The sequence below is a fragment of the Paroedura picta genome, chromosome 12 (genome assembly GCF_049243985.1).
Source record: "Paroedura picta isolate Pp20150507F chromosome 12, Ppicta_v3.0, whole genome shotgun sequence".
In the NCBI taxonomy this organism is placed as follows: Eukaryota; Metazoa; Chordata; class Lepidosauria; order Squamata; family Gekkonidae; genus Paroedura; species Paroedura picta.
Window position 1 is genome coordinate 46,446,458 of NC_135380.1, and position 27,320 is coordinate 46,473,777.

At 48.2% G+C, this 27,320-nt stretch overlaps 1 protein-coding gene across 4 annotated transcripts in view; it reads left to right on the forward strand.

Moving 5' to 3' along the window:
- The window catches only part of ABL1 (ABL proto-oncogene 1, non-receptor tyrosine kinase), a 263,258-nt gene that overhangs the window by 163,785 nt on the left and 72,153 nt on the right, over positions 1-27,320 (forward strand). The window contains exon 1 of one of the 4 annotated variants that reach the window (XM_077305223.1): positions 1,358-1,785. The exons of 2 other annotated variants lie outside the window; for them this stretch is intronic. Coding sequence is in view for 1 of the 2 variants with exons in the window: in XM_077305222.1 (XP_077161337.1) it covers positions 1,701-1,785 (85 nt within the window). In the remaining variant the exon portion in view is untranslated. Of the gene's footprint in view, positions 1-1,357; positions 1,786-27,320 lie in introns of those variants that run through there. One more of the 4 variants, XM_077305222.1, reaches the window with a different exon arrangement.

The following is a 27,320-nucleotide window of genomic DNA, read 5'->3' on the forward strand; positions in this document are numbered from 1 at the left end:
ATTGCTGAAGGGATGTTATGGGTGAGAGGCGAGCCATACACACCAGCATGAGTTTCTTCACGTCGAACTCTCTGACCTTTGAAGCTCAACTGGCCTTGGCCGCTGAGCCCACAGAGCCTTTGCAGTGCTGTGGTTCGAAACAGGATGCTATACTAGATGGATCACTGGTCAGATCCAGCAGGGCTGTTCTTCTGTAGGGAAGATGATGAGGGGATGTGTGCATTAGGGGTACTGAATTGCTTAGAGTCCAGTTTATCCCTTTGAGAAATTGTTCACAAGTAGTACCTTTGCAGAAAGGACACCAGCTTAGAGTTAATGCACATGCCTCTATGTGTTAAAGGTCCCAAGTTCACTAGCTGAAGATCTCTAGCTGAAAGGATCTTGGATACTAGGCTGGGAAAGGTCTCGAATGGAGTCTGCCAGTGGGTCACTCCCTAGGCTTTAGAGCAGGGGTAGTCAAACTGCGGCCCTCCAGATGTCCACAGACTACAATTCCCAGAAGCCCCTGCCAGCATTCACTGGCAGGGGCTTCTGGGAATTGTAGTCCATGGACATCTGGAGGGCCGCAGTTTGACTACCCGTGCTTTAGAGATTTGCAACCTTTTTGTTTTCTTAACTTTCACGAGAGTCAATGTTGGTGGATTGGAAACATATCTGCCTTACAGGGAGGAGCAGTGGCTCAGCGGCAGAACATCCGCTTGGCATGGTGAAAGTCCCAGGTTTGATCCCTGGCTTCGCTGGTTAAAGGATCTGGCAATAGGTGGGGCGAGAAACCTCTGTCCCAGACCCTGGAGAGCTGTTGCCAATCTGAGCCAACAGTACTGCTCTTGAGGGACCAGGGGTCTGATCCAGTCGAAGTCAGTTTCATGTGTTCAGCATGCTGCGCAAGAGAACTGCACAAGGGCACGGATCCTGTGATCCTGTCTCCTCTCCATCAGCTGAGGCAGCTGAGGTTTAGCAAAGGGGAAAAGGGGGGTCTGCAGGAGAGCGTTCACAAGGCGTGTCTGCTCTATTTCTGGAGTCCTTAAATGTTGGGGAAGCTTTTGGGGGCTGGGGGAGTTTGGCAAAGAAGAGTGATTCCCTCCGCACACTTTGGACTAGTCAACTTGTGCTTTAAGGGTTTCCAAGGAACCTCTGGCCTGCCGAGCAGAGTCCCCTTCTTGACCCTGAGCCTCGAGCAGACGGAACAACGAGGGGTTAAGTGTGCAGGGGGCGTTCCTTGCTTGCCTGATGTCATGAAGCCAGACAAGCCGAGCCTGAAGGGGGCCCTTTGTTGGCAGTTCCACCGTCAGCCGCCTCTGCCTGCGGGGGGGGGGGGGCGAGGGGGGGCAGGGTCCAGTGCCCAAGTTTGAAGCCCCAGCTCGGAGTCACGGGGCGGCTCTTCTGGCGGGGGAGAGAAGGGCGCGGATGTTTCTCCGCGGAGTTCAGCCAGAACTTCTGCGGAGGAATGTCCCCGAAGCCTTGAAGCGCCGTTGGGGCGGGAGGGGGGAGGGGGCATGGAGCGGGTCAACAATGGATGCTCCGCTCCTGCTGCTGAGCTGCAGCTAACGGGTTGGAGGCAGGCCGCAACGGGGCGCCTTTCCTGAGGGGGAGCCGCTTTGGGTGCGTGCATGCGTGCGTGAAGTTTTCAGAAGAGGAGGAGGAGGAGGAGCGGGGGGGGGGGGAGGGAGCGCTGGACACCAAGGGCCTTGCTCCAGCAAATGAAAATGTTGGAGATTTGCCTGAAATTGGTGGGTTGCAAGTCAAAAAAAGGACTCTCTTCATCCTCCAGCTGCTATTTGGAAGGTAAGTTCAGCGTAGGGACTTGGGGGGGGGGAGGCCCTGCGGCAGGGGGGTCACATCTGAGGTCTTGCGCCTCGTATAAGGCACTGGGGGGGGGGGGGGCTTCTGCTTTGACACCCTGCCGTAAAGCTTTCCTGCTTGTGACTCTTTTTCCGTCCCAAAATGGGGTCTAGGAGGAAAGTGGGATCGGGCGCCTGCCAACCCAGGTGACTTTTATTAACTCCAGTCCACAAAGTGTGTGCCTGACTCTTCCATTTATGGTTGAAGAAGACTATCAAGAGGCCTTGCGGCCGACGCACTAAACAGAACCACATCGATGTGCTTCAGCTTTCCTTTTATGCCCAAACCAGGATTTGGCTTCCTTTGGGAGGAGGGAATGAAGCAGGCAAGATCTTCAGAAAACAAGTGACCTTAGATGGACAAAGAGCTTTGCATTCAGTTCTTCCCAAGAGAATCTAATTAATATTATGCAGAAACATTTGTGCTTTTTTGGGCTGGAGGTTTTCTTTGTGGCTTTCTTTTTACTACAGGTTGTGTTTTAAAGCTGTCATAGCATTTGTCTCCCCACACTCTGACCTTCTTATGTGTGCCTTTTATGGGTGACCTTCAGAGCCACAGGAGAGAGAGGAAAGGGGCAGTGTTTGTTGAATATATAACAATACCAAGATGGATAGATAATAACTATGAAGGTCTTGAGTTCAGAATGCTCAAAGCCAAAACTCAGGGTTTCTAGTTCTGCCACAGAATTTCCATAGGAACTTGGGCAAGTTGTCCCTCTTGCCATTTCTGCAGTTGACAATATTATGTATTTTTCTTATATTTTTCTACTTCTGGCAGAAGAAGAAAAGGCAGGCCATAGATTTCTTTTCCCCCCAGGGCTTTAGACAGTGGGTCAGCTGAGACTTCTGGATGCTGCTGCTATGCAAACATCACGTGCATCAGAAGCTGTAGTCCTTTTGTCAGTTTAGCAAGCGGAAATGGGACCACGTGACTCACTGGAACCAGTCACACGTAACTGTTGCATGAGTGATGAAGGCTGGCCAGCAAATTGTATGAAAAAGAGCATGATAGATTTCTAAAAAGTGAGTTTGGAACCAAGTCATGGTCTGTTTGTAAATGTTTCTAATTTGCTTTTTTGGATGCATTTGTCATTGGATTGTAATGTGAATGTGAAAAAGCATAAGGATGGTTCTTTTCTTACCATGGACATTTTGGGGCCAGTTGTCTCTCAGCTTCACAGGGTTGTTGTGAAGATAAAAAGGAAAGGAGAAACCCATGTTTGGAATAAAAAAACAGGCTAAAAATGTGATGGAATTTCCGTTTCCTCAGCCAGCTTTCCTTTCAGCTGTGGCCCCATGTTGTCTAACAGAAAGCTCAGGATGAGTACTGAAGGCAAAGCTGGGCCTGTAGATAGGGGCTGAAGAAATAGAGGGGGCAGTAAATAGACATCGGTACACATAGAAGTATGCAGACGTATGCATGTAGGGGAAGGACCAATAATAATTGTTACGTGCAGTAGGTCAGTGATCCCCAACCCCAGTACCGGTCCGTGGATCAGTTGGTACCGGGCCGCAGCTCCTCCTCATCCTCCTCCCCGGCTGCTGCCTCAGGGGCTGCCCTGCCACTCTGCCGTCAGCTCACCTTTGGTGCTCTCCAGCGGCGGCCATGGCTGGGGCTCCCCCTTGGCGTGGCACTGCGTGGCACTGCGCAGCTGCTCCTGGCAGCACCCCCCAGCGGGCGGCGGGAAATCAGGGGCACCGGCAGGAACGGCTGCCCAAACTCCTCAAATCAGGGGCACCGGCGGGAAAGCAAGCGGAGCAGGGGCTCAGGCGGTGACATCTCTTGGCAAAAGACTACTCCCCCCAGGCCTCAGTAAAGTTGTCAAGTGTTGACCGGTCCCTGGTGATATAAAGGTTGGGGACCACTGAAGTAGGTGACACTGGTTTCAACCAAAGGCTTAGCGGAGGAGCCCTCTTTTACAGGCCCTTCAGAACTGCTGGAGTTCTGGCAGGACCTTGATCTGACTTGGGAGCACTTTCCACGAAGTTGGGGCCAAGGAACACCAGCCTTTTGCCACTGGCCAAGCATAATGCTTGTTGTGGGGCGCATGCAGATAGGCAGTCGCTTATATACACTGACGCATGTGTGGGTATCAAATGGAGTATTGTGTACAGATCACGGGAGGTGATGGTACCGCTTTACTCTGTTCTGGTTCGGCCTCACTTGGAGTACTGTGTTCAATTTTGGTCACCCCAATTGAAGAGGGATGTTGACAAAACTAGAACGTGTTAAAGACGTTTCAGAACGGCTGCCCTCCTCCTCAAATCTACAGATCGCTACCCATTTGTGATGGTCCATGTGGCTACGAATGACATGTCCGTGAATACCATCGGTCCTGTTAAAGTAGACTATCAAGATCTAGGGAGAAAGCTCAAGCAAATGGGGGCACAAGTTGTATTCTCTTCAATCTTGCCTGTCAAGGGAAGAGGAATCCGTCGGGAGAGGAAGATAATGGAGGTGAATCAGTGGCTGTGTAGTTGGTGCCGATAGGAGAGATTTGGTTTCTGGGAACATGGGATAGGCTTTCTTGATGAAGGCCTACTAGCACCTGATAGACTGCACTTATCAAAGTTGGGGAAGAATGTGTTTGGAAGGAACCTGGGGAGATTCATCAGGAGAGCTTTAAACTGAAGCCACAAGGGGAAGGAGACGTTCAACATTGGGAGTGTAAGGAAGGAGACCGATCGGGGGCAGCCCAACCAGGAAGGCCAGCTCATAAGGAACCAAAAGTAAAAGGATTCAGATGCCTTTATACTAACGCCCAAAGCATGGGCAATAAGAAGGAAGAGCTGGAACTTCTCATGCTGATGGAAAGGTATGATCTAGTAGGCATCACAGAAACTTTGTGGAATGATTCTCATGACTGGAATGTAATAGTGGATGGATATGAACTGTTCAGAAAAAACAGAATAGATCGAAGAGGTGGAGGAGTGGCACTGTATGTGAGGAAAGGGCTTACCTGTCAGGAAATTCTAGTGAAGGAGAGCATATCTACAGTGGAAAGCATCTGGGTGAAAATAAGCGAGGGGAAAACAAACAGTGTGGTGGTTGGAGGTGGCATCTAGAGATGGCAGTAGCCAAGGGATAGTGTCTGGGTGGCAGGTTGACATGGACAGAGAGGTTGTCGAGAGGCATTTAGCTGTACTGGATGAGTTCAAATACCCTGGGCCAGATGAAATGCACCCGAGAGTGCTCAAAGAACTTTCCAGAGAACTTGCAGAACCCTTGTCCATCATCTTCGGGACCTCTTTAAGGACTGGAGATGTCCCGGAGGACTGGAAGAGAGCAAACGTTATTCCGATCTTCAAGAAAGGGAGGAAGGATGACCCGGGAAACTACAGACCAGTGAGTCTGACCTCTGTTGTGGGTAAGAAAATAGAGCAGATATTAAAGGGAGCGATCTGCAAACATCTGGAGGACAATTTGGTGATCCAAGCAGGTCAGCATGGATTTGTCTCCCAACAGGTCCTGTCAGACCAACCTGGTTTCCTTTTTTGACCAAGTGACAGGTTTGCTGGATCGTGGAAATTTGGTTGATGTCATTTACTTGGATTTTACTAAAGCTTTTGATAAGGTTCCACATGATGTTCTGATGGATAAATTGAAGGACTGCAATCTGGATTTTCAGATAGTTAGGTGGATAGGGAATTGGTTAGAGAACCGCACTCAAAGAGTAGTTGTGAATGGTGTTTCATCAGACTGGAGGGAGGTGAGTAGCGGGGTACCTCAGGGCTCAGGGCTCGGTCCGGTACTTTTTAACATATTTGTCCTCCCAAATTGGGAGGACTGGCAAATACTCCGGAAGATAGAGACAGAGTTCAACGAGATCTGAACACAATGGAAAAATGGGCAAATGAGAACAAGATGCAATTTAATAAAGATAAGTGTAAAGTTCTGCATCTGGGTCAGAAAAATGAAAAGCATGCCTAATGGATGGGGGATACGCTTCTAGGTAACACTGTGTGTGAATGAGACCTTGGAGTACTTGTGGATTGTAAACTAAACATGAGCAGGCAGTGTGATGCAGCGGTAAAAAAGGCAAATGCCATTTTGGGCTGTATCAACAGAGGCATCACATCAAAATCACAAGATGTCATAGTCCCATTGTATATGGCACTGGTCAGACCACACTTGGAGTACTGTGTGCAGTTCTGGAGGCCTCACTTCAAGAAGGACGTAGATAAAATTGAAAGGGTACAGAGGAGAGCGACGAAGATGATCTGGGGCCAAGGGACTAAGCCCTATGAAGATAGGTTGAGGGACTTGGGAATGTTCAGCCTGGAGAAAAGGAGGTTGAGAGGGGACATGATAGCCCTCTTTAAGTATTTGAAAGGTTGTCACTTGGAGGAGGGCAGGATGCTGTTTCTGTTGGCTGCAGAGGAGAGGACACGCAGTAATGGGTTTAAACTTCAAGTACAACGATATAGGCTAGATAGCAGGAAAAAGTTTTTCACAGTCAGTGTAGTTCATGAGTGGAATAGGCTGCCTAAGGAGGTGGTGAGCTCCCCCTCACTGGAAGTCTTCAAGCAAAGGTTGGATACACACTTTTCTTGGATGCTTTAGGATGCTTAGGGCTAATCCTTCGTTGAGCAGGGGGTTGGACTAGATGGCCTGTATGGTCTCTTCCAACTCTATGATTCTATGATTCTATGATTCTATGATTCTAACCTTTCTTCATACATGTTGGTCTCCAAACCCCTCACCATCTTTGTTGCCCTTCTCTGGACACAGAATCATAGACCTGTCCACCTGACTATCTGAAAATCCAGATTGCAGTCCTTCAGTTTATCCATCAGAACATCATGGGGAACCTTGTCAAAAGCTTTACTAAAATCCAAGTAAATGACATCAACCGAATTTCCCCGATCCAGCAAACCTGTTACTTGGTCAAAAAAAGAAACTAGGTTGGTCTGGCAGGACCTGTTGGAGACAAATCCATGCTGACTTCCTTGGATCACCAAATTGTCCTCCAGATGTTTGCAGATCGCTCCCTTTAATATCTGCTCCATTATCTTCCCCACAACAGAGGTCAGACTCACTGGTCTGTAGTTTCCCGGGTCATCCTTCCTCCCTTTTTTGAAGATCAGAATAACATTTGCTCTCTTCCAGTCCTCCGGGACATCTCCAGTCCTTAAAGAGGTTCCGAAGATGATGGACAAGGGCTGTGCAAGTTCTCTGGAAAGTTCTTTGAGTACTCTCGGGTGCATTTCATCTGGACCAGGGGATTTGAACTCATCCAGTGCAGCTAAATGCCTCTCGACAACCTCTCTATCCATGTTAACCTGCCACCCAGACACTGTCCTTTGGCTATGGCCATCTCTAGATGTGCCTAAACACTTTGACCTGTGGGGAAAAACAGATGTAAAATAGGCACTAAGCCTTTCTGCTTTCTCTGCATCTTCCGTTAGAGTTTGTCCATCCACACCCAACAGTGGGCCTATTGCCTCCTTTACTTTACGTTTGCTCCTCACATAACTGAAAAATCTTTTCTTGTTACAATGGGCTTCCCAGGCCTATCTTAGCTCACTCTCAGCATTGGCCTTTCTGATGATTGATCTACAGTGCCTAGTAACCTGTAGGTACTCTTCTTTAGAGCTCTGTCCTACCCTCCATTTCCTGAACATTTTCCTTTTCTTTCTTAGTTCCTCTTGAAGTTCTCTGTTCATCCAAATAGGCTTCTTAGAGCTCCTGCAGTGTTTTCGTCTTTCTGGGATAGTCATTGATTGAGCATGCAATAGCTCCTGTTTGAGTAGCACCCACCCTTCACATGCTCCCTTCCCTTCCAGCATTCTCATCCATGGTATGACACTCATCATGTCTCTGAGTTAATTAAAGTTTACCCTACGAAAATCCAACATCCGCGTCTGGCTACAAGCTTCCTTGGCTCCCCATCTCAAAAGGAATTCTATGAGGACATGGTCACTTCCCCCTAGGGTCCCCACCTCCTTCACCTCATCCACCAACTCTTGCCTGTTGGTCAGTATTAAGTCCAGTATGGCTGAAATTCTTGTGGGTTCATCTACCATTTGATAAATGAAATTGTCACCCAGGCAGGTCAGAAAGTTTCATGACTGAGGACGCTTTGCAGAGTTTGTTTCCCAGCACACATCTGGGAAATTGAAGTCACCCATGATGACAAGGTCCTGCCGCTTGGATATTTTCTCAAGCTGCTCACAAAGTGCAGCATCCACATCCTCTCGTTGGTCAGGCGGTCGGTAGCAGACACCAACCACCACACTGTTTGTTTTCCCCTCGCTTATTTTCACCCAGATGCTTTCCACTGTAGATATGCTCTCCTCCACTAGAATTTCCTGACAGGTAAGCCCTTTCCTCACATACAGTGCCACTCCTCCACCTCTTCAATCTATTCTGTTTTTTCTGAACAGTTCATATCCATCCACTATTACATTGGCGCCGGGCCGCGGCTCCCTCTCCCCGCCCCCCCCCCCCGCAGTAAAAAACTTCCCAGGCCGCAACCTTGCGGCCCGGGAAGCTTCTTACTGCGGGAGGGCGGGGAGAGGGAATCAGGGCCGGGCCGTGTGGCTGCGCGGGCATGGCCCGTGTGGGCGCGGCCCGCGGGTGCGGCCCGATGCGCGGGCGCGGTCCGCGCGGGCGCGGTCCGACGCCCTGCCGGTCCGCGCGGGCGCGGTCCGACGCCCTGCCGGTCCCCAGCCTCAGAAAGGTTGGGGACCACTGTCCTAAAGCATCCAAGAAAAGTGTGTATCCAACCTTTGCTTGAAGACTGCCAGTGAGGGGGAGCTCACCACCTCCTTAGGCAGCCTGTTCCACTGCTGAACTACTCTGAGTGTGAAAAGTTTTTTCCTGATATCTAGCCTATATCGTTGTACTTGAAGTTTAAACCCATTACTGCGTGTCCTCTCCTCTGCAGCCAACAGAAACAGCATCCTGCCCTCCTCCAAGTGACAACCTTTCAAATAAATCATTCAAACATAGGTGGCGACTTACTGTAAATTATGGGTCCAAACAATATATGTACATTTTATTCTTTTTGGAGACCACCTCCTATGGTATGTACCTAGGGTCACCAGTCTGCAAAAATAATACAAATAAGAGACTACTTTTGAAAAATTAAGGAATGAAATTGCCCATATTACCAACAGGATATCCCCATACATATTATACTCTCCTTTTTAATCATGCTTATACTGATATTTTTCAATATTTATCTTCCAGGATCCCATTTAACCACTCAGCTACACTTTATAAAGAGTTTAATATAGGTATTTAATATAAGAGTTTATATAAGAGTTTATCATCACAGTTCTGACCACTGAGGAAGACCCAGTAGGGTCGAAACCCGTTTGGTCTTATGTGCTGTTAGTTCTGTATAGTTTTTATGAAGTTTTTATTCTGTTTTTCATTGTGCACTATAATAAATAATCAACAAGTTTTACATTATTTTATTGTACAGCTCAACTTCTGAGTTCCTACCTGTTAAGATTGGGTTGTGTTCCTTTTTTGGTTTCGGTGGAACAGACCCACCTTTGGTTCCCTCACAACTAATCTCCTAAGAGGACTGGATCAGTTATGCCAGCAGCTCCAACATCTGAATGGCCATGATCTTTGGGGTGTGAAAAGACTAGGCCATCTTCCGAGCCTCCGTTGAAAAAGCATTGGAAATCCAAACAAAGGCAAGCAGGCGGCCTCTAGCTCACTTGCTAGGGCTCCTGATCCAACTCTCAAGACATTGATTCCACCATCACACACTCCGTTGCCACATCTCCATTCTACCAGAGACTTGATCTCAGGTGTGGATAAGCATGCTGAAGGGCTCTTATCTACAGTTATTATCATCAAACTAGGTTTCAGTGTTATGTCTCGCTCCCCCATTGGATTTAGTTTAAAGACCTGCTCACCAGGTCTGCAAGGCTCTTTGCAAACAATTTTTTCCTACCCTTGTCAGGTGCAAACCATCTCCCTAGAGAAAAGTCTCATCATTATAGCATAAGCCTTGGTCCAAAAATCCAAACCTTTCACGATGACACCAATGATGTAGCCAGTCATTTATTTGCATTATTTTTCTTTTCCTTCCTAAGAACAAGTCATGTCAGACCAACCTTATTTCTTTTTTTGAGAAAGTGACTACCTTGCTGGATCAGCGGAATGTCGTGGACATAGTTTATCTGGGTTTCAGTAAAGCTTTTGATAAGGTTCCACATGATTTTCTTGTTCACAAGTTGGTAAAATGCAGTATGGATCCTAATTCTGTCAGGTGAATCAATAACTGGTTGACAAATCGTACCCAGAGGGTACTTGTTAATGGTTCAGCATCTTCTTGGAAAAGAGTGACAAGTGGAGTAGCCCAAGGATCTGTCCTGGGGCCTGTGTTGTTCAACATATTTATAAATATGTTCTACTCTTCGCTGGCCTACCCTTATCCTTGATCTGGAAACTGCAACTAGTTCAGAATGCAGCTGCCAGGGTCCTCACAGCAATACCTCGGAGGTCCCACATCCGGCCCATCCTCCAGCAGCTGCGCTGGCTCCCGGTTGAATTCCGGATCAGGCTTAAGGTGTTGGTTATTACCTTTAAGGCCATACGCGGTCTGGGCCCAGTATACCTGAGGGACCGCCTCTCCACCTACACTCCTCAGAGAGCCTTGCGCTCTATTACATCCAACCTCCTGGTGGTCCGCGTGACCTCAACCAGGGCCAGAGCTTTCTCCATTCTGCCCCCCACCTGGTGGAACGAGCTCCCAGAGATCAGAGATCAGGGCCCTGACAGAACCTAAACAGTTCCACAGGGCCTGCAAAAGGGAGCTCCTCTGCCAGACATTTGGTTGAGGTCGACTAAACCACTGCTTCCAGTTGGCACTCAGGCTCCCCCCCTCTATGACCAACACTAATCGGTTGCCCACAGGGTCCAGTAAGAGTTGAGCTGAGGCTCTCACAATTTCTATTTTATGGTGTTAGACTGCCTAAGGAGGTGGTGAGCTCCCCCTCACTGGCAGTCTTCAAGCAAAGCTTGGATACACACTTTTCTTGGATGCTTTAGGATGCTTTGGGCTGATCCTGCGTTGAGCAGGGGGTTGGACTAGATGGCCCTTCCAACTCTATGATTCTATGATTCTATTCTATGTGTTATTGATATGATTTTGTTAAGTTATTGTTACTAGTAATCAAGCCTGCTGTAGTCCAAATACAGCGGGCGCTAGCGGGGCTCGTGAGGTCAGGGGAGCGGCTCTCCGTCTCCCAGGGGCCCCATGGAGTCGTGCTGTGGGGCGGCCTGCGAGCCGCCAACGCCCACTTCTCCCCCCCCCCCGTCTCGGAGCCTACCGGCAAGGTAGTGAAAAGCATCATAATTGTGGCGGCTCCGGTGGCGGCTCCGGCGCTCCCTGCAGCCGCTCCTGCAGCGTCGGCTGCGGGCTGCTCGTGGCCGCATGGGGCGGCAGGCCATGTGTCATGGTGGCGTGGGTAGGGGTGGTGGCGGTGCTGCGGTGGCTGGCGGCAGCGGCTGGCTCTGCGGCTCCGGCAGCTCGTCTCTGCATGGGCATGTCTCCTGTTGGGTTGCCGGTTGGGCTACCCCCGATCGTTCTCCTTCCTTACACTCCCTATGTTGATCGTCTCCTTCCCCTTGTGTCTTCAATTTAAAGCTCTCCTGATGAATCTCCCCAGGTTCCTGCCAAACACATTCTTCCCCAGCTTCGATAAGTGCAGTCCATCAGTGCTAGTAGGCCTTCCTCAAGAAAGCCTATCCCATGGTCCCAGAAACCAAATCTCTCCTGCCGGCACCAACTACGCAGCCAGTGATTCACCTCCATTATCTTCCTCTCCCGACGCATTCCTCTTCCCTTGACAGGCAAGATTGAAGAGAATACCACTTGTGCCCCCATTTGCTTGAGCTTCCTCCCCAGATCTTGATAGTCTTTTTTAATAGGAGCGATGGTATTCAGGGACATGTCATTCGTTCCGACATGGACCATCACAAATGGGTAGCGATCCGTAGATTTGAGGAGTTTGGGAAGCCGTTCTGAAATGTCTTTAATTTTCACCCCTGGCAAGCAACACACCTCTCGGGTTAGGGGGTCGGGCCCAGCCACATGGCGATCCATTCCTCTTAGCAGGGAGTCTCCAATTACCAGTACTCTCCTTTTTTTTTCTTCTCAACTCCATTTCCTTCTATCCCAGTGGCCTCTTCCCTTTGTCTTAGACTTTGTTTTGGGACGTCTTCCCTCGTTGACCCTTGCACCTCCTCTGCAAGGGCCTGAAATCTATTCTGGAGCTCCAAAGGCCCCGAGAACTGTCTCACTCTACGCCGTAGAGTCTTTTTCCGAACTGTCTGCAGAGGCTCAGTAGTATGGTCAATCTCCTTATCCTCTTCAGGACTGGTTGTATCCTCTTTATTCCGAGTTGCACGGCTCTGGTGTATGAACTCCTCCCCTTTCTTACTTTGGTTCAGAGTAATAATACTGTCTTCTAATCCCCTAATCCTTTCCTCCAAAAGTCTTACCAGCTTACACTTGGGGCAGATGTAGTCCATCTTGTCTTCTGGGAGGAAGAAGATATATGCAGATCAAGAAGCAACAGTGAGAACTGGGCATGGAATCACTGATTGGTTCAAAATTGAGAAAGGAGATTGGCAAGGCTGTATACTGTCACCTTGCCTATTTAACTTGTACGCGGAGCACATCATGAGAAAGGCAGGGTTAGTTGAGTCACAAATTGGGATCAAGATGGCAGGGAGAAATATCAACAACCTCAGATATGCAAATGATACCACTCTAATGGCAGAAAGTGAAGAGGAACTAAAGAGCCTTTTGATGCGGGTGAAGTAAAGGTAAAGGTAAAGGTATCCCCTGTGCAAGCACCGAGTCATGTCTGACCCTTGGGGTGACGCCCTCTAGCGTTTTCATGGCAGACTCAATACGGGGTGGTTTGCCAGTGCCTTCCCCAGTCATTACCATTTACTCCCCAGCAAGCTGGGTACTCATTTTACCGACCTTGGAAGGATGGAAGGCTGACTCAACCTTGAGTCGGCTGCTGGGATTGAACTCCCAGCCTCATGGGCAAAGCTTTCAGACAGCTGCCTTACCACTCTGCGCCACAAGAGGCTCTCTTGGGTGAAGTAGGAGAGTGCAAAAGTTGGCTTGAAACTCAGCATCAAGAAAACAAAGATCATGGCATATGCCCCTCTCAATTCCTGGCAAATAGATGGGGAAGAAATGGAGGTAATGACAGATTTTCTTTTCCTGGGCTCCAAGATCACTGCAGATGGAGACTGCATCCTAAAAAGCAGAGACATCACCCTGCCAACAAAAGTGCGTCTAGTCAAGGCTATGGTCTTCCCAGTTGCTATGTATGGCGGTGAAAGTTAGACCATAAGGAAGGCCAGCGTCAAATTAGTAGTCTGGGGAACTGTAATGTCCAGGCGGTGGCCGCCTCTAGCAGGGCAGGCAGGGCATCTGGAGGTGCATTGGTGTCAGGGCTGACAGACTAATAACAATACTTCTGGATTAGTAGAAAGCTTTATTGCTAGCAGATCAAGACACCTCAACGTTCATAGTCGAATCTGATCAGTACACAAACAGCAAGCACTTTTACCAGTTCCCTTTCCCGCCCAAAGCTGTACATTTTCCCAGAGAGCAAAAGCCGCCCTCTCACAGGTGCCAGCCTGGGTTCACATCCAGGAAAGATAACTGGGTTGTCTTGGCCTTGGGTATTAGACAGTTCCCCTCCCAGAGATAACACAGTCTAGCAGAATTATTTGGAAAACTAAATCACAGCACAGACTGTTCAGAGTTGTTACAGAGACACTTAAAATAACAAACATTGATTCAAGATGGAGTCACTCAGGTCAAGCACAAATCATGGCAGAGATCACATGATCCTGACAATTGGGTGCGCGATACACCAGCCAGATGGCCACACTCTCAGTTGTGCCCCACCCGAGGCCAATACGCTCAGTTCCTGGGATTGTCGGCGAAGGGAGAACCCTGAAGGAGATGTTATTTCGGATCAGGATTGCCAGTCCTCCTCCCCGCCCCACGGTTCGTGATGATGGAGGACAGAGAACCCAGCAGGGGCCAGCTCTTTGAGAGCGACTGTTTCACCATTTCTGGACCAGGGGTCTGTCAAGCATGCCAGGTCTACTCCCTGCTCTGCAAAGCAAGCTTGCAGAGTGGAGGCTTTGTTGTTAATCGACCTGGCATTGCACAGCATCAGTGTCGGAGGTGGGTTGTTCACCATTGCCTCCACTGTAGTGACTTGAGAAATGGGGCAGAGGTTAGAAGGGGTTCGAGTTTGGTCATTTCTCAAGCCCTTCTTCCAGCCTCCCCCCACTGCTGTCTCTGCCTCTTCCCCTTATTATTGGGATCCCCGACCCCCTTGGGTCCCCCTTTGGTGTTATTGTACCCTTAGTTGAGCTCGGATTTTTGGGAGCTGTCCATGACTGATGTTTTCTCCCTGAATTGTAAAATGATTGATTTCTAAGATTTTTGTGCCCTGGTTCTGATTCTTGTTTGGTTGTTCTGGTTTTAGTAGCTTTGTTTTTTTCTGTTTCAGGTTGGTTGATTTGATTTTGGTAGGTTAGATTCTGGTGGGTTGAGATCCAAAGGGATGGCCCCGATCGTTTCCTACATCTCAGGGTTACCCAGTCTGGAGCTAATTTGTTTAATTAGGATGCCATTACATTTTATTGGTTCCCATTGAGGTGGGATGGAGGGGAAAAAGGGTTCATTTAAGGTTGAATTTCATTGAATTAATTAAGTGGAACATGTGGGAGATGTAGTGATTGAGTTTGGGTTATTTATTTATATATATTCTGGGGATTTGGTAGTGTATATGGGAGTTGTGATCTTTTTTGATTTCCCAATTTTCTCCCTTCCATTCCCTCTTGTTTTATTTCTAAGGGCAGTTTATTTTACAGAATCACAGAATCATAGAGTTGGAAGAGGCCATAAGGTAAAGGTAAAGGTATCCCCTGTGCAAGCACCGAGTCATGTCTGACCCTTGGGGTGACGCCCTCTAGTGTTTTCATGGCAGACTCAATATGGGGTGGTTTGCCAGTGCCTTCCCCAGTCATTACCGTTTACCCCCCAGCAAGCTGGGTACTCATTTTACCGACCTCGGAAGGATGGATGGCTGAGTCAACCTTGAGCCGGCTGCTGGGATTGAACTCCCAGCCTCATGGGCAAAGCTTTCATACGGCTGCCTTACCACTCTGTGCCACAAGAGGCTCTAGGAAGAGGCCATACAGGCCATCTAGTCCAACCCTCTGCCCAACGCAGGATCAGCCCTAAGCATCCTAAAGCATCCAAGAAAAGTGTGTATCCAACCTTTGCTTGAAGACTGCCAGTGAGGGGGAGCTCACCACCTCCTTAGGCAGCCTATTCCACTGCTGAACTACTTTCTTTCCTCTTTCTTTGCTATATTTTACTTCTCCCTCTTTCTTGTTATTGGGCAGATTATTTCTGCATCTACCCCCCTCCCGTGGTTGATTCTCGTCCTCTCTCTTTCTTCTCTTTCTCGCGTTATTGTTGCTCCCTCCTCCCCCTCTTTCCCGCGTTTTTCTTTAGTGCTTTCCCTCCTTCCCCCCTCCAGTATATTTCCGCATTTTTTTCTCTTCAGTGATTTTCCTCCCTCCCCCTATCCCTGTTGTTATATTCCCACTTCAGTTTTTAAACCGTTAGGCTTCCCGCTTGATTCCCCCCCCCCCTTTTGGAGTGTCTCCCTTCCGACAGTCCATTTAATTATGGCTGATGGATTCCCCCGTCCAATCCCCCCCACCCAATAAACAATTTCAGCCACTCTCCCTACCTTGATAATAATGCGGTTTGACTCATGTTTTCCTTCAATTAAATCAATCAGTTCAGTCCCCCCCCCATCAATTCCTCCCTAGTCAGTTTCAATCAGACCGGTTCCGTCCCTCAATTCAATTGGTTCAGTTCCTCCCCCAATCACTCCCCCCAATCAATTTCGAACAGACCAGTTCCCTTTTCTTCAATCAATTGATCTTCCCTAATTCATTTGATCAGTTCTGTTGTGTCTGGCTGTAGTGAAGGAGCCCTGGATGTAGGAGCCCTGGGTAACGTGCAGAGGTGGTTCACTGCGGGTCCTGGGCTGCCTGGTGCGATGGTTTCTCTGGCGGTGGTAGGCTAGAGAGCCGGGAGCGGGCCCTGTGGTGGTGGTGGTGGAGAGTCCGGGGCTGGGAGCGGACCGAGCGGCGGTGATGGGCCAGGGAAGCCGGGAGCAGGCCGAGGGAGCAGCCGGACAGTCTCTGCGATGTTGGTGGGGCTGAGAGTCGGGAGCGGGTGGACGCTGCGTCCGGGTAGTCCCCGCAGCGGTGGTGGGCAGGGAAGCCGGGAGCGGGCCAAGGGAGCGGGCTAGGCCATCCTCGCGGTGGCCATCAGGCACAGCTTCCGATAGTTTGAAGTGGCCCAACGCGTCTCCCGGCTGCCCGCTGCAGCCCCGGGGGGCTACCTAGCCTCTGTTTAAAAATTTCCAAAAAAGGAGAACCCACCACCTCCCGAGGAAGCCTGTTCCACTGACAAACTGTCAGGAACTTCTTTTGAATTAATTTCATCCGATTCGTTCTGGTCTGTCCCTCTGGGGCAAGAGAGAACAATTCTGCTCCATCCTCCATATGGCACCCTTTCAAATAATTGAAGATGGTTATCAGATCCCCTCTCAGTTGTCTCCTCTCTAGGCTAAACAGACCAAGCTCCCCCAACCTTTCTTCATATCTCTTGGTCTTCTTGTTGACATTGTCAGTGGAGAAGAGCTGGGGTTTTATACCCCACTTTTCACTACATGAAACACCACTACAAACACCTTTCCCTTCCCTTCCCCAGAATAGACAATCTGTGAGGTAGATGGAGCTGAGAGAGCTCTAAAGAGCAGTTCCTGCAGAGCAGTGACTAGTCCAAGGTATCCCACCTGACTCCATGTGGAGGAATGGAGAGTCAAACCTGGTTCTCTAGAGTAGAGGCCACCATTCTTTAACCACTACACCATGTGGGATCTCAGGCCCTGGCCTCTATGCCATGTTTGTTGGCTATCCAGACTGGTCTCTGGGCACTGTGTGCTGAACTAGTTGGACCACAGGTATGATAAAGCAAGGCTCTTCTGATGTTCATATGTACACACAGAGTAACATGGCTCCCTATCTTGATGTCTTTATTTTATTCATTTAATTTATATATATATACCACCCCTTACTGTGGCATCTTGGGGTGGTGCAGTTCTCAAGAGTGCAAAAAAAGGGGCACAGAATTAATCATCTTGCATTTTTTGAAGCATGTTTCTAGTTCTGATAGCTGCATGACTATATCACAGAATCACAGAGTCATAGAGTTGGAAGGGGCCATACAGGCCATCTAGTCCAACCTCCTGCTCAACGCAGGGTCAGCCCAAAGCATCCTAAAGCATCCAAGAAAAGTGTGTATCCAACCTTTGCTTGAAGACTGCCAGTGAGGGGGAGCTCACCACCTCCTTAGGCAGCCTATTCCACTGCTGAACTACTCTGACTGTGAAATGTTTTTTCCTGATATCTAGCCTATATCATTGTACTTGTAGTTTAAACCCATTACTGTGCATCCTTTCCTCATCAGCCAACGGAAACAGCATCCTGCCCTCCTCCAAGTGACAACCTTTCAAATACTTAAAGAGGGCTATCATGTCCCCTCTCAACCTCCTTTTCTCCAGGCTGAACATTCCCAAGTCCCTCAACCTATCTTCATAGTGCTTGGTCCCTTGGCCCCAGATCATCCTCGTCGCTCTCCTCTGTACCCTTTCAATTTTATCTACATCCTTCTTGAAGTGAGGCCTCCAGAACTGCACACAGTACTCCAGGTGTGGTCTGACCAGTGCCGTATACAATGAGACTATGACATCTTGTGATTTTGATGTGATGCCCCGGTTGATACAGCCCAAAATGGCATTTGCCTTTTTTACCGCTGCATCAGACTGCCTGCTCATGTTTAGTTTACAATCCCCAAGTACCCCAAGGTCTCGTTCACACACAGTGTTACCTAGAAGCGTATCCCCCATCCAGTAGGCATGCTTTTCATTTTTCTGACCCAGATGCAGAACTTTACACTTATCTTTATTAAATTGCATCTTGTTCTCATTTGCCCATTTTTCCATTTTGTTCAGATCTCCTTGAACTCTGTCTCTATCTTCCGGAGTATTTGCCAGTCCTCCCAATTTGGTGTCATCTGTAAACTTGATGAGTAGTCCCTCCACCCCCTCATCTAGATCAATAATAAATATGTTAAAAAGTACCAGACCATGCCCCAAGCCCTGAGGTACCCCCCTAGTCACATCCAGTCTGATGAAACACCATTGACAACAACTCTTTGAGTGCGGTTCTCTAACCCAGGGGTAGTCAACCTGTGGTCCTCTAGATGTCCATGGACTACAATTCCCATGAGCCCCTGCCAGGTAATGCTCATGGGGGTTCATGGGAATTGTAGTCCATGGACGTCTGGAGGACCACAGGTTGACTACCCCTGCTCTAACCAATTCCCTATCCACCTATCTGAAAATCCAGATTGCAGTCCAATTTATCCATCAGAACATCATGGGGAACCTTATCAAAAACTTTACTAAAATCCAAGTAAATGACATCAACCGAATTTCCACGATCCAGCAAACCTGTTACTTGGTCAAAAAAGGAAACCAGGAGTGCTGGAGTGTGGTTGGTATAATGCCTGATGAGCTTCCAGTGGCCAAAGGGCTTCCAGTCCTGATTCCAGCTGCATAATAAGTTTTCCAAAGCCTGCTGAGCTTTAGCATAGGACGTTTGGAGAGCCACGGTTTGGCCACCCTTGCCCTAGAGGCTGGTCAAGTTAGACAGACTGACTGTTGAATGCTCACAATGCATCTCTTTACCTCTCAATGTTAGCTGAACAACTTGTGAGGTCAACCAGTAGCCAGGAAACATTTTATCTTCCTCCTCTGCTTGACTCCTCGCAGAGCACTTTTAGAAGCAAGTGAAGAATGTATTTCTTCCTGAATGAGCAAATGTGGTCCAAAAGACAGTCATCAGGCAGCTCTTGATTGGCCTGTCTGGCTTTCTGGGATATGTGATCAGGGAACCAATAGACGAGCTGTTAAATAGAAGTCTAAGGGAGTGGGAAGAGCAGTGTGTGCGGGAGGGAGGGGGAAACCCACCTTTTCTAAAAGCCTTGTTAAATTGCTGTGCAGGGCAGGGAGGGGAGGGGAGGAGAAGGATGCAATTTCCTGACAATGGAAGCACTGGCTGAAAGAAGGGCCTTTTAATTCCTGGCATGGCCTGTTTGTGCCTGGGCATGTGCTGGAGGATGGGAACTCATGGAAGTGAATGACCGGCAATTAATGAACCTGGAGCAATCTCCCCTCCTCACGTTTTAATCATGGAATCAAATCATGATCAACCATTTTCCTACACTATAGGCCTCTCCCACAGAGACTTTTTCCTCCAGGGCTCCCCCCACCCAGTCACTTCTCTTGTTGCCTGGTCTCTGCTGGCTGCTAGTGAGGTCAGGGATGGTTGAGGTAGGGGGTAGGAGTGCCAATTTCAGGTTGGGGAACTCTTGGAAATTTAGGAGTGGAGTCTGGGAGGGATAAGGAAGAAGAGCTAGTTTTTTTACACCTTTCTTTGCACTACCAGAAGGAGTTCCAAAGCAGCTTACTTTCCCCTTCCTCTCTCCACGCCCTGAGGGGTAGGTGGGGCTGAGAGAGCTCTCAGAGAACTGATATGTGAGAACAGCTCTGCACTGTGACTAGCCCAAGATCATCCAGCTGGCTGCATTTGGAGGAGTAGGGAATCAAACCCAGTTCTGCCGTTTAGAGGCCTTGACACCATGCTGGCTTTCAGCCCGAGTGGTGCAGTGCCATAGAAACAGAAAGCAACCATTTTCTCGAAGTAGTCTGGAAGTGAGCTGTATTTCTTAGGGATCCGAGCACCGAGCCCTGAGGTACCCCACTACTCGCCTCCCTCCAGTCTGATGAAACACCATTGACAACAACTCTTTGAGTGCGGTTCTCTAACCAATTCCCTATCCACCTAACTATCTGAAAATCCAGATTGCAGTCCCTCAATTTATCCATCAGAACATCATGGGGAACCTTATCAAAAGCTTTACTAAAATCCAAGTAAACGACATCAACCGAATTTACTTGGATTTTAGTAAAGCTTTTGATAAGGTTCCCCATGATGTTCTGATGCATAAATTGAAGGACTGCAATCTGGATTTTCAGATAGTTAGGTGGATAGGGAATTGGTTAGAGCAGGGGTAGTCAACCTGTGGTCCTCCAGTCATCAACCGAAATTCCACGATCCAGCAAACCTGTTACTTGGTCAAAAAAGGAAACCAGGTTGGTCTGACAGGACCTGTTGCAGACAAATCCATGCTGACTTCCTTGGATCACCAAATTGTCCTCCAGATGTTTGCGGATCGCTCCCTTTAATATCTGCTCCATTATCTTACCCACAGCAGGGGTCAGACTCACTGGCCTGTAGTTTCCCGATAAATAAATAAATCCTTATTGATGGTTCTCTTATGTATAAAAGTGAAACTGGCCCTGGGGTGGAGCCAGTCCGGCTGTCTGAGGCAGAATAAGGCCAATCAGCTGGTGGTGACGGTCTTCTACCTCCCCCCCCCAGGTCCTGAAAGGGCTTTCGCCATGTCTGTGACGCAGCGAGAACCCTTCCGGGCCCAGGGGCAGCTCTCCTGGGCCCAGGGGCTCTCTGCTGGCACAGCCAACGGGGGGGGGGGGGAGGCTGTCCGCTGCCCCTGGCCCGGGAAGAGCTCCACCATGGCGAGAACCCTTCCCAGGCCCAGAAGCGGCCCTCCGCTGCCAAGCCCCACGGAGAGAGCCCTCTCCCCGGTCCCTCTAGCCAGGGGGCCTTCTCTCTGCTAAAATGGGCTTTGAAACTAGTAAATAAATAAAGCTCTTTAGCACTGCAGGTGAGCAGTATGCAGAATCATCCTTTTGTGGTAGGTCAGTGTTGTTATCCTGCCATGTGGCAGATTTTATTTGTTTGGAAATGGTATATACTGCCCCTCCACAGAGCTCCTTGTGGCAGCTTATTATCAATAATAAAATAAGCCACCCAAAGAGTGGGAAACATTCAGCCGTCCAGAATGATATCTATAAAAGAGTCCTCAAGTTAGAGGATGTAATCCGCCCTGAATTTCCAATGACACGGCAGAATATAAGCGATGTTTAGGGTTGGCGTTTAAGGGATTCAGGTGGGAGGGCATTTCACAGGTGAAGCATCGCCTCCAAGCAAGCCCTGCCTCTGGTCATTTCCCACCTCAAGTCTGCAAGCAGGGCTGGTGGTTGAAGGCTAAAGAGAGCAATGAAGCCTGGGCCACTTGAGACTTGCAAGTTCATGGTGTCTTAACTACTGTAATGCTTAGGCGCTTTGGAGAAGACACTGGGGACTTAGTAGGAAGAGATCAGCAACACACCAAAGCAAACCTTGTCTATGAAAAAGAAGACTCTCTAAGACATTGTGTAGTTAGTTAGTCAGTCAGTCAGTCAGTTTTTTTATACCACCCTTCCATACAGCTATGGGTGGTTTACATAAAACATTGTAGAACATTTACATAGAACATATAACAACATAACAGATAACAATCATGATATCACATGCCAACTAGAACAGCAGTCAGGGGAGGATGGGGGACCTGTAGATGTTATGGGTCAGTTGGCCTCAAGCAAATGCCTGGTGGAAGAGCTCCATTTTGCAGGCCCTGCAGAATTGTGGAAGTTCCAGCAGGGCCCTGATCTCTTCAGGGAGCTCGTTCCACCAGGTGGGGGCCTGGACCGAAAAGGCCCTGGCCCTTATTGTTGAACATTGTTGATTTAAATATTGACAATAACCATAGTAAAGTTGAGTCTGGATCTCTCTGGTGGGAGTCCTTCTTTCACCTCCTTACCCTTTAATTTCCACAGAAGATGGAAGTCCTGTTGACTTGGTTTACCAACTGTGCTTCAGAGAATACTTTGTCTCATGGCCCCACACTGTCAGCTTATGTAGCAGGATTGGGAAAGTGCACCCAGAAGAGAAAGAAACCAGTGAATGAATGGAAGACGATAGGAAGAACGCATATAACTTGGCTTTATACAAATGGGGGCAAAGTTGGATCCTTGTGCTCTTTCATTGCTTTCCACCAGTGTTGGTTCTGATCCACTGCTTATGCAGCAATTCATAGGACAATCCCGCACCTGATAAATGTAGTGTAATGCTTACCTTAGGTAGTTGTTATATTCTAGATGCTCCACATGACATTGCCAACATCAGCAAACTGCTCGCTACATCCACCATTTTAAAGAGGTAGTTGGGGAATCACAGCCTATGTAGCGCAAGCTACAGAATAGTAGCCAGCCAGCCACCAGCCAAAGAAATGTGTGAAGTAGCGCTATCTCTGCCTCCAGTGTCCCACCCTTGCACCCACCTCCCTCTCCCTTCTCCCGGGGAGAGGAGTATTTTTTTTAAGTGAATTGCCTGGAGCATAGGCATTTCAATGTAGGTTTGAATTTTAAAAAATTAGCGGGCATTGTGGGACCCTTAAAACGTTGAGAAAGGGGATTGTTTGCCTGGCTTGATTGACAGGCGGTAGAGAGTTGTGTGTAAAACACATTGCTCTCTTCCATCATTTCAAGCAGGAATGTGGAGTGTAAGAAGCACAAAAAGGCAGCAGACAAAAGCAAGATAGGAAGAAAGTGAGGAATGGCTGGAGGAACAGAAATTCTTATTGCTATGCCATTATGCTGGCGTAACACTATTTTACTGGATTTGTGGAAATGCCCATAGTCCGCCCCCAAATAATGTGAGGTTCCTCTCTCTCTCATATCAATCAATCAGTCAAGATTGCAGTGTGGTGATCTTGGAGAGGAGAGCGACGAGGATGATCTGGGGCCAAGGGACCAAGCCCTATGAAGATAGGTTGAAGGACTTGGGAATGTTCAGCCTGGAGAAAAGGAGGTTGAGAGGGGACATGATAGCCCTCTAAGTATTTGAAAGGTTGTCATTTGGAGGAGGGCAGGATGCTGTTTTTGCTGGCTGCAGAGGAGAGGACACGCAGTAATGGGTTTAAAGTTCAAGTACAAAGATATAGGCTAGATATCAGGAAAATAATTTTCACAGTCAGAATAGTTCAGCAGTGGAATAGGCTGCCTAAGGAGGTGGTGAGCTTCCCCTCACTGGCAGTCTTCAAGCAAAGGTTGGATACACACCTTTCTTGGATGCTTTAGGATGCTTAGGGCTGATTCTGTGTTGAGCAGGGGGTTGGACTAGATGGCCTGTATGGCCCCTTCCAACTCTATGATTCTATGATCTAAGGAATGTGGTTTACCCATTTAGAACAGATGGCAAAATGGTGTTTGTGGAGGGGGGTGATGGTATGGAGACGCTGTTTTTCAAGTTTAGATGGGGAGGGTGTGGTGCCAATTAGGACTGTGCATGGCGCCGTCTGAATCGGCCATTCCAAGCTGACACAGACAGCGCCGCGCCACGAGTGGGGAGCATGAGCTCTGTGCCTGCGTGTGTGCACTGACAGACACACCGTGCCTGTGCCTCCCCCCCCCTCCGCAGTGCGCCGCTGGCTGCATCTGCATGGAATGGCCGATTCGGACACCACTGCACACAAGCCTACTAGTGCCTACCCCTCCCGCACCCCACATTGTGGCATAGATTTTCACAGGGCGTTTGCACAAATATTGGATACTTTCCTGTGGAGAAAGCTGCAAGAAGCAGTGGTTGAACCTGAGGCCCACTGGCAATCTCTGTCTTGACCTTGAGAGCATGGGGCTTTTTCAACTGAACAATAACCGAAAAAGATGCTGCTGTTGGGAAGCTGCCTTGTTGGATTTCTGTGCCATAGCTTTGCTGTTTCCTTGTAAGTTTGGCCTTTGGCCTGGCCACCTGACCTGCTCCTCCCCGTTCCCTTTGGACATAAACATGGCCCGAGTGTCAGAAGAGGGTTCTAGTGGCATGTAGTGTGGCTTGGATTTGGGAACTGGCTCGAGCTAGCAAGTGGTGCTCCTCAGGCACAGTGAAATAGGAAGAGAGAACTTCTTGGTTTTGAGGTCTTCCTGTTGAGTCCATCCCCATTGGAAGGTTTTTTTTCCTTTCTGACCAAAGTTATATGATATCGGGCTGTGAACAATTTTTGGGACATTCGATGCTTAGTGGAGAAGGAGTAGGTTTTCATCACCTCAGCAGTATACCTTGCTGATCTTGCGCCTCCACTGCATCCAGCTGGTTGCTGCCTGTTTATTCCAGGTGTTTACCCAGCTGATGATATAACTGGCCCTTGTCGGGGACGTCTGTATGGTGTTTCTTGCTTGATAAGAGAGCTTTAATGGGCTCAAAATGTTCACGAGCATTCTTCATGGCAAGATGATTAATCAGCTTAATTTTCTCCAAGTGGTTTTTCTGTTTCTTTCATAATTGTTTCCATTAATGCACAGCAGGGTGACAAATTGCATAATCTGTGTGTAAAAATGGGGTAGGGGACTGAATCTCCATAACGCACTTTAAAATCTTAATTGTTTTAAGGCGTATTAAGAGCTTTTGTCTTAATGTAATGTGTATAAAATTTTTTTGTCTGTTTTTGATAGTTCCCGGGGGCAGTTTAAGCAACCCAAATTGCCATCCGGAGCATTCTGTAGTTGCGCAGAGGCACATCTTTTAATGTATTGGGGTTTTTATGGGACAGGTTGTTTTATTCTTTTATTGTAAACTGCTGCAAGTCTCTGAGAGGGGCGGTATAGAAATATAAATAAATAAATCTCTGACTCCCCCTTCTTTTCTGTCTCCAGCACACATCCCTTCCCAAAGGCTTATGCCCTAGCTAGATGTGTGTTACAATGTGAGTTTGTCACACAGCTGTAAATCAGAGAAAAGAGCAAAGAAATCTAAAGCAAAGGAGTAGCAAGCAGGAAATAATGCCTGGCCCTCTTCCTCCTGTTCACTGTATGTGCCCCCACCAAAATCTCATTGAGCATCTCTGTGCAAACCATCAGTCTTCCTTTTTAAAGCACCCCCCCCCCAATTTTACAGCAGTGCGCCATATGATGCATGTTCCAATGATGCAGAAATGGCACAGTTAGCCCTCATTTGAGGACCAGTTTCATTTTCTGCCTGTGATAGGGATGTGAGCAGGGGTGAATCTGCACTGGGCTTTTAATCTCCAATGACCCTGAATTTAAAAACATCATCTACATGTTATTTGATTTCAGTTCTGATATTTAGCGCTTTAAATTTTCCTTCTGCAACATCTATGATTGATTCCTGGTGACACTATGTTTCCCCCGTGATATCCAGGAGTGGATACAAGTCGCTGCGTTTAAGGAACCCGCCCAGAGAGCCCCAGTATTAAGTGTAGATGTTATGTGTTTTGCTGGATTAACTTCCTTCCCGGCACCTCCAGTGCTGATGTAGCAAAGCACTCTGTCGCTGATTGGTCAGGGTGTCAGTTCAAAAACTGTCTGGTTCCTGGTTGCCATTCCCTCACAAGACTTATTTTTGCCCTCATTTGGGGATCTGTTTTAAAATGATTGTGCGCAAAAAGTCCACACTTCTATCAGGAGAGTTTTGCCTCTTGGAGTTACTCCTCATTCTCTGTCTGCCTTGAGTATGGAAATACCAAAGGGAAAAGTGAGTGAGTGGGCAGGCTGAATTAGAGGACCCTTTTTTTGGAAATGCAGTGAAAAAGACAGCACCCCAGACACTATTGTGTGCAAGTATCTAATTCTGAGGAAGATAGAGATGACCAGGAAAGCCTTCTGGCCCAACATCCTGTCCCTTCAGTGGGCCAGAAAGCCAACAACACAGCACTGAGGCCAAAACATCCCCATGTTGCGCCTCTCCCCACCCGCACCCTACTATCCACTGTCCAGAGGTGCATTATCCCTGCATGTGGAGATTCTTTTTAATCATCATGGCTACCTATTCATGGACCTTTCTTCTTTTCTGAGTTTGATTTAATCCCCTTTTAAAGTCCTTTAACTAGCACCCCTCTCCACAGTTTCATAGGAGCCAGTTCTGCAAGGTCATTTATGTGCTGCATGAAGTCTGGCTGGGATGGTCAGCCACTGGATGACCTTCATTCTAATGTTGGCCAGAAAAGGAGGCAAATGCATCGCTCGCCCCTTCCCCCCTCATGCTGCTTTATAAACCAGGGGTCCCCAGCATGGTGGGGCCAAAGAGGGCGTTTGGCCAGCAGGATTTCTGATTAAAGTCAGCTGTGTCAGTATGTCAATGTTGCTTTAGCAGCAGCTGCTACCACAGGATCTGATTTGATATCATGTGGCTGAAGGTAAGCTGTGGCAATAGACTTGTGGCTGGCCCCGCCTCCTGCAGCAGACCATCATGCTGTATCAGAGTTCAGAATATTCCTGCAGGCTCAAAATATTGAGGTATCCTGCTATAAAACCATCATGTGCCCTTCCAGTTGTTGCTTCTCCCCCCTCTTAAACTAAAAAGGCCCAAACTCATTAAGAATCACAGAACCATAGAATTGGAAGGAACATACTGGTCCTGCAGGACTCTCACAACCCTATCACTCATCTACTGTAACCTGCCACCCCTTTGCCTTCACAAAATCAGCCTCTCCATCAGATGTCTATCCAGCCTCTGCTTTAAAATTTCCAAAGATGGAGAACCCACCACCTCCCAAGGAAGCCTGTTCCACTGAGAAACTGCATTAATCATAGAATCATAGAGTTGGAAGGGGCCATACAGGCCATCTAGTCCAACCCCCTGCTCAACGCAGGATTAGCCCTAAGCATCCTGAAGCATCCAAGAAAAGTGTGTATCCAACCTTTGCTTGAAGACTTCCAGTGAGGGGGAGCTCACCACCTCCTTAGGCAGCCTATTCCACTGTTGAACCACTCTGACTGTGAAAAACTTTTTCCTGATATCTAGCCTGTCAGGAACTTCTTCTGCATGTTTAGATGGAATTTCTTTGGAATTAATTTCATCACATTGGTTCTGGTCCGTCCCTCCCGGGCAAGAGAGAACAACTCCATCCTCTATATAGCAGCCTTTTAAATACTTGAAGATGGTTATCAGATCCCCTCTCATTCATCTCCTCTCCAGGCTAAACAGACCAAGCTCCCCCAACCTTTCCTCATACGTCTTGGTCTCCAAACCCCTCACCATCTTTATTGCTCTCCCCAACTACCCCGAAGTGTGTCCATCCTCATCTGCTCCAACATCTAATTCCATAGCATTAGAGGTCTGGGTATATTAATTGTTACCCCCATCTTGGGATTGTGCAATATTAAGACAGAATCATAGAATCACAGAATCATAGAGTTGGAAGGGGCCATACAGGCCATCTAGTCCAACCCCCTGCTCAACGCAGGATCAGCCCTAAGCATCCTAAAGCATCCAAGAAAAGTGTGTATCCAACCTTTGCTTGAAGACTGCCAGTGAGGGGGAGCTCACCACCTCCATAGGCAGCCTATTCCACTGCTGAACTACTCTGACTGTGAAAAACTTTTTCCTGATATCTAGCC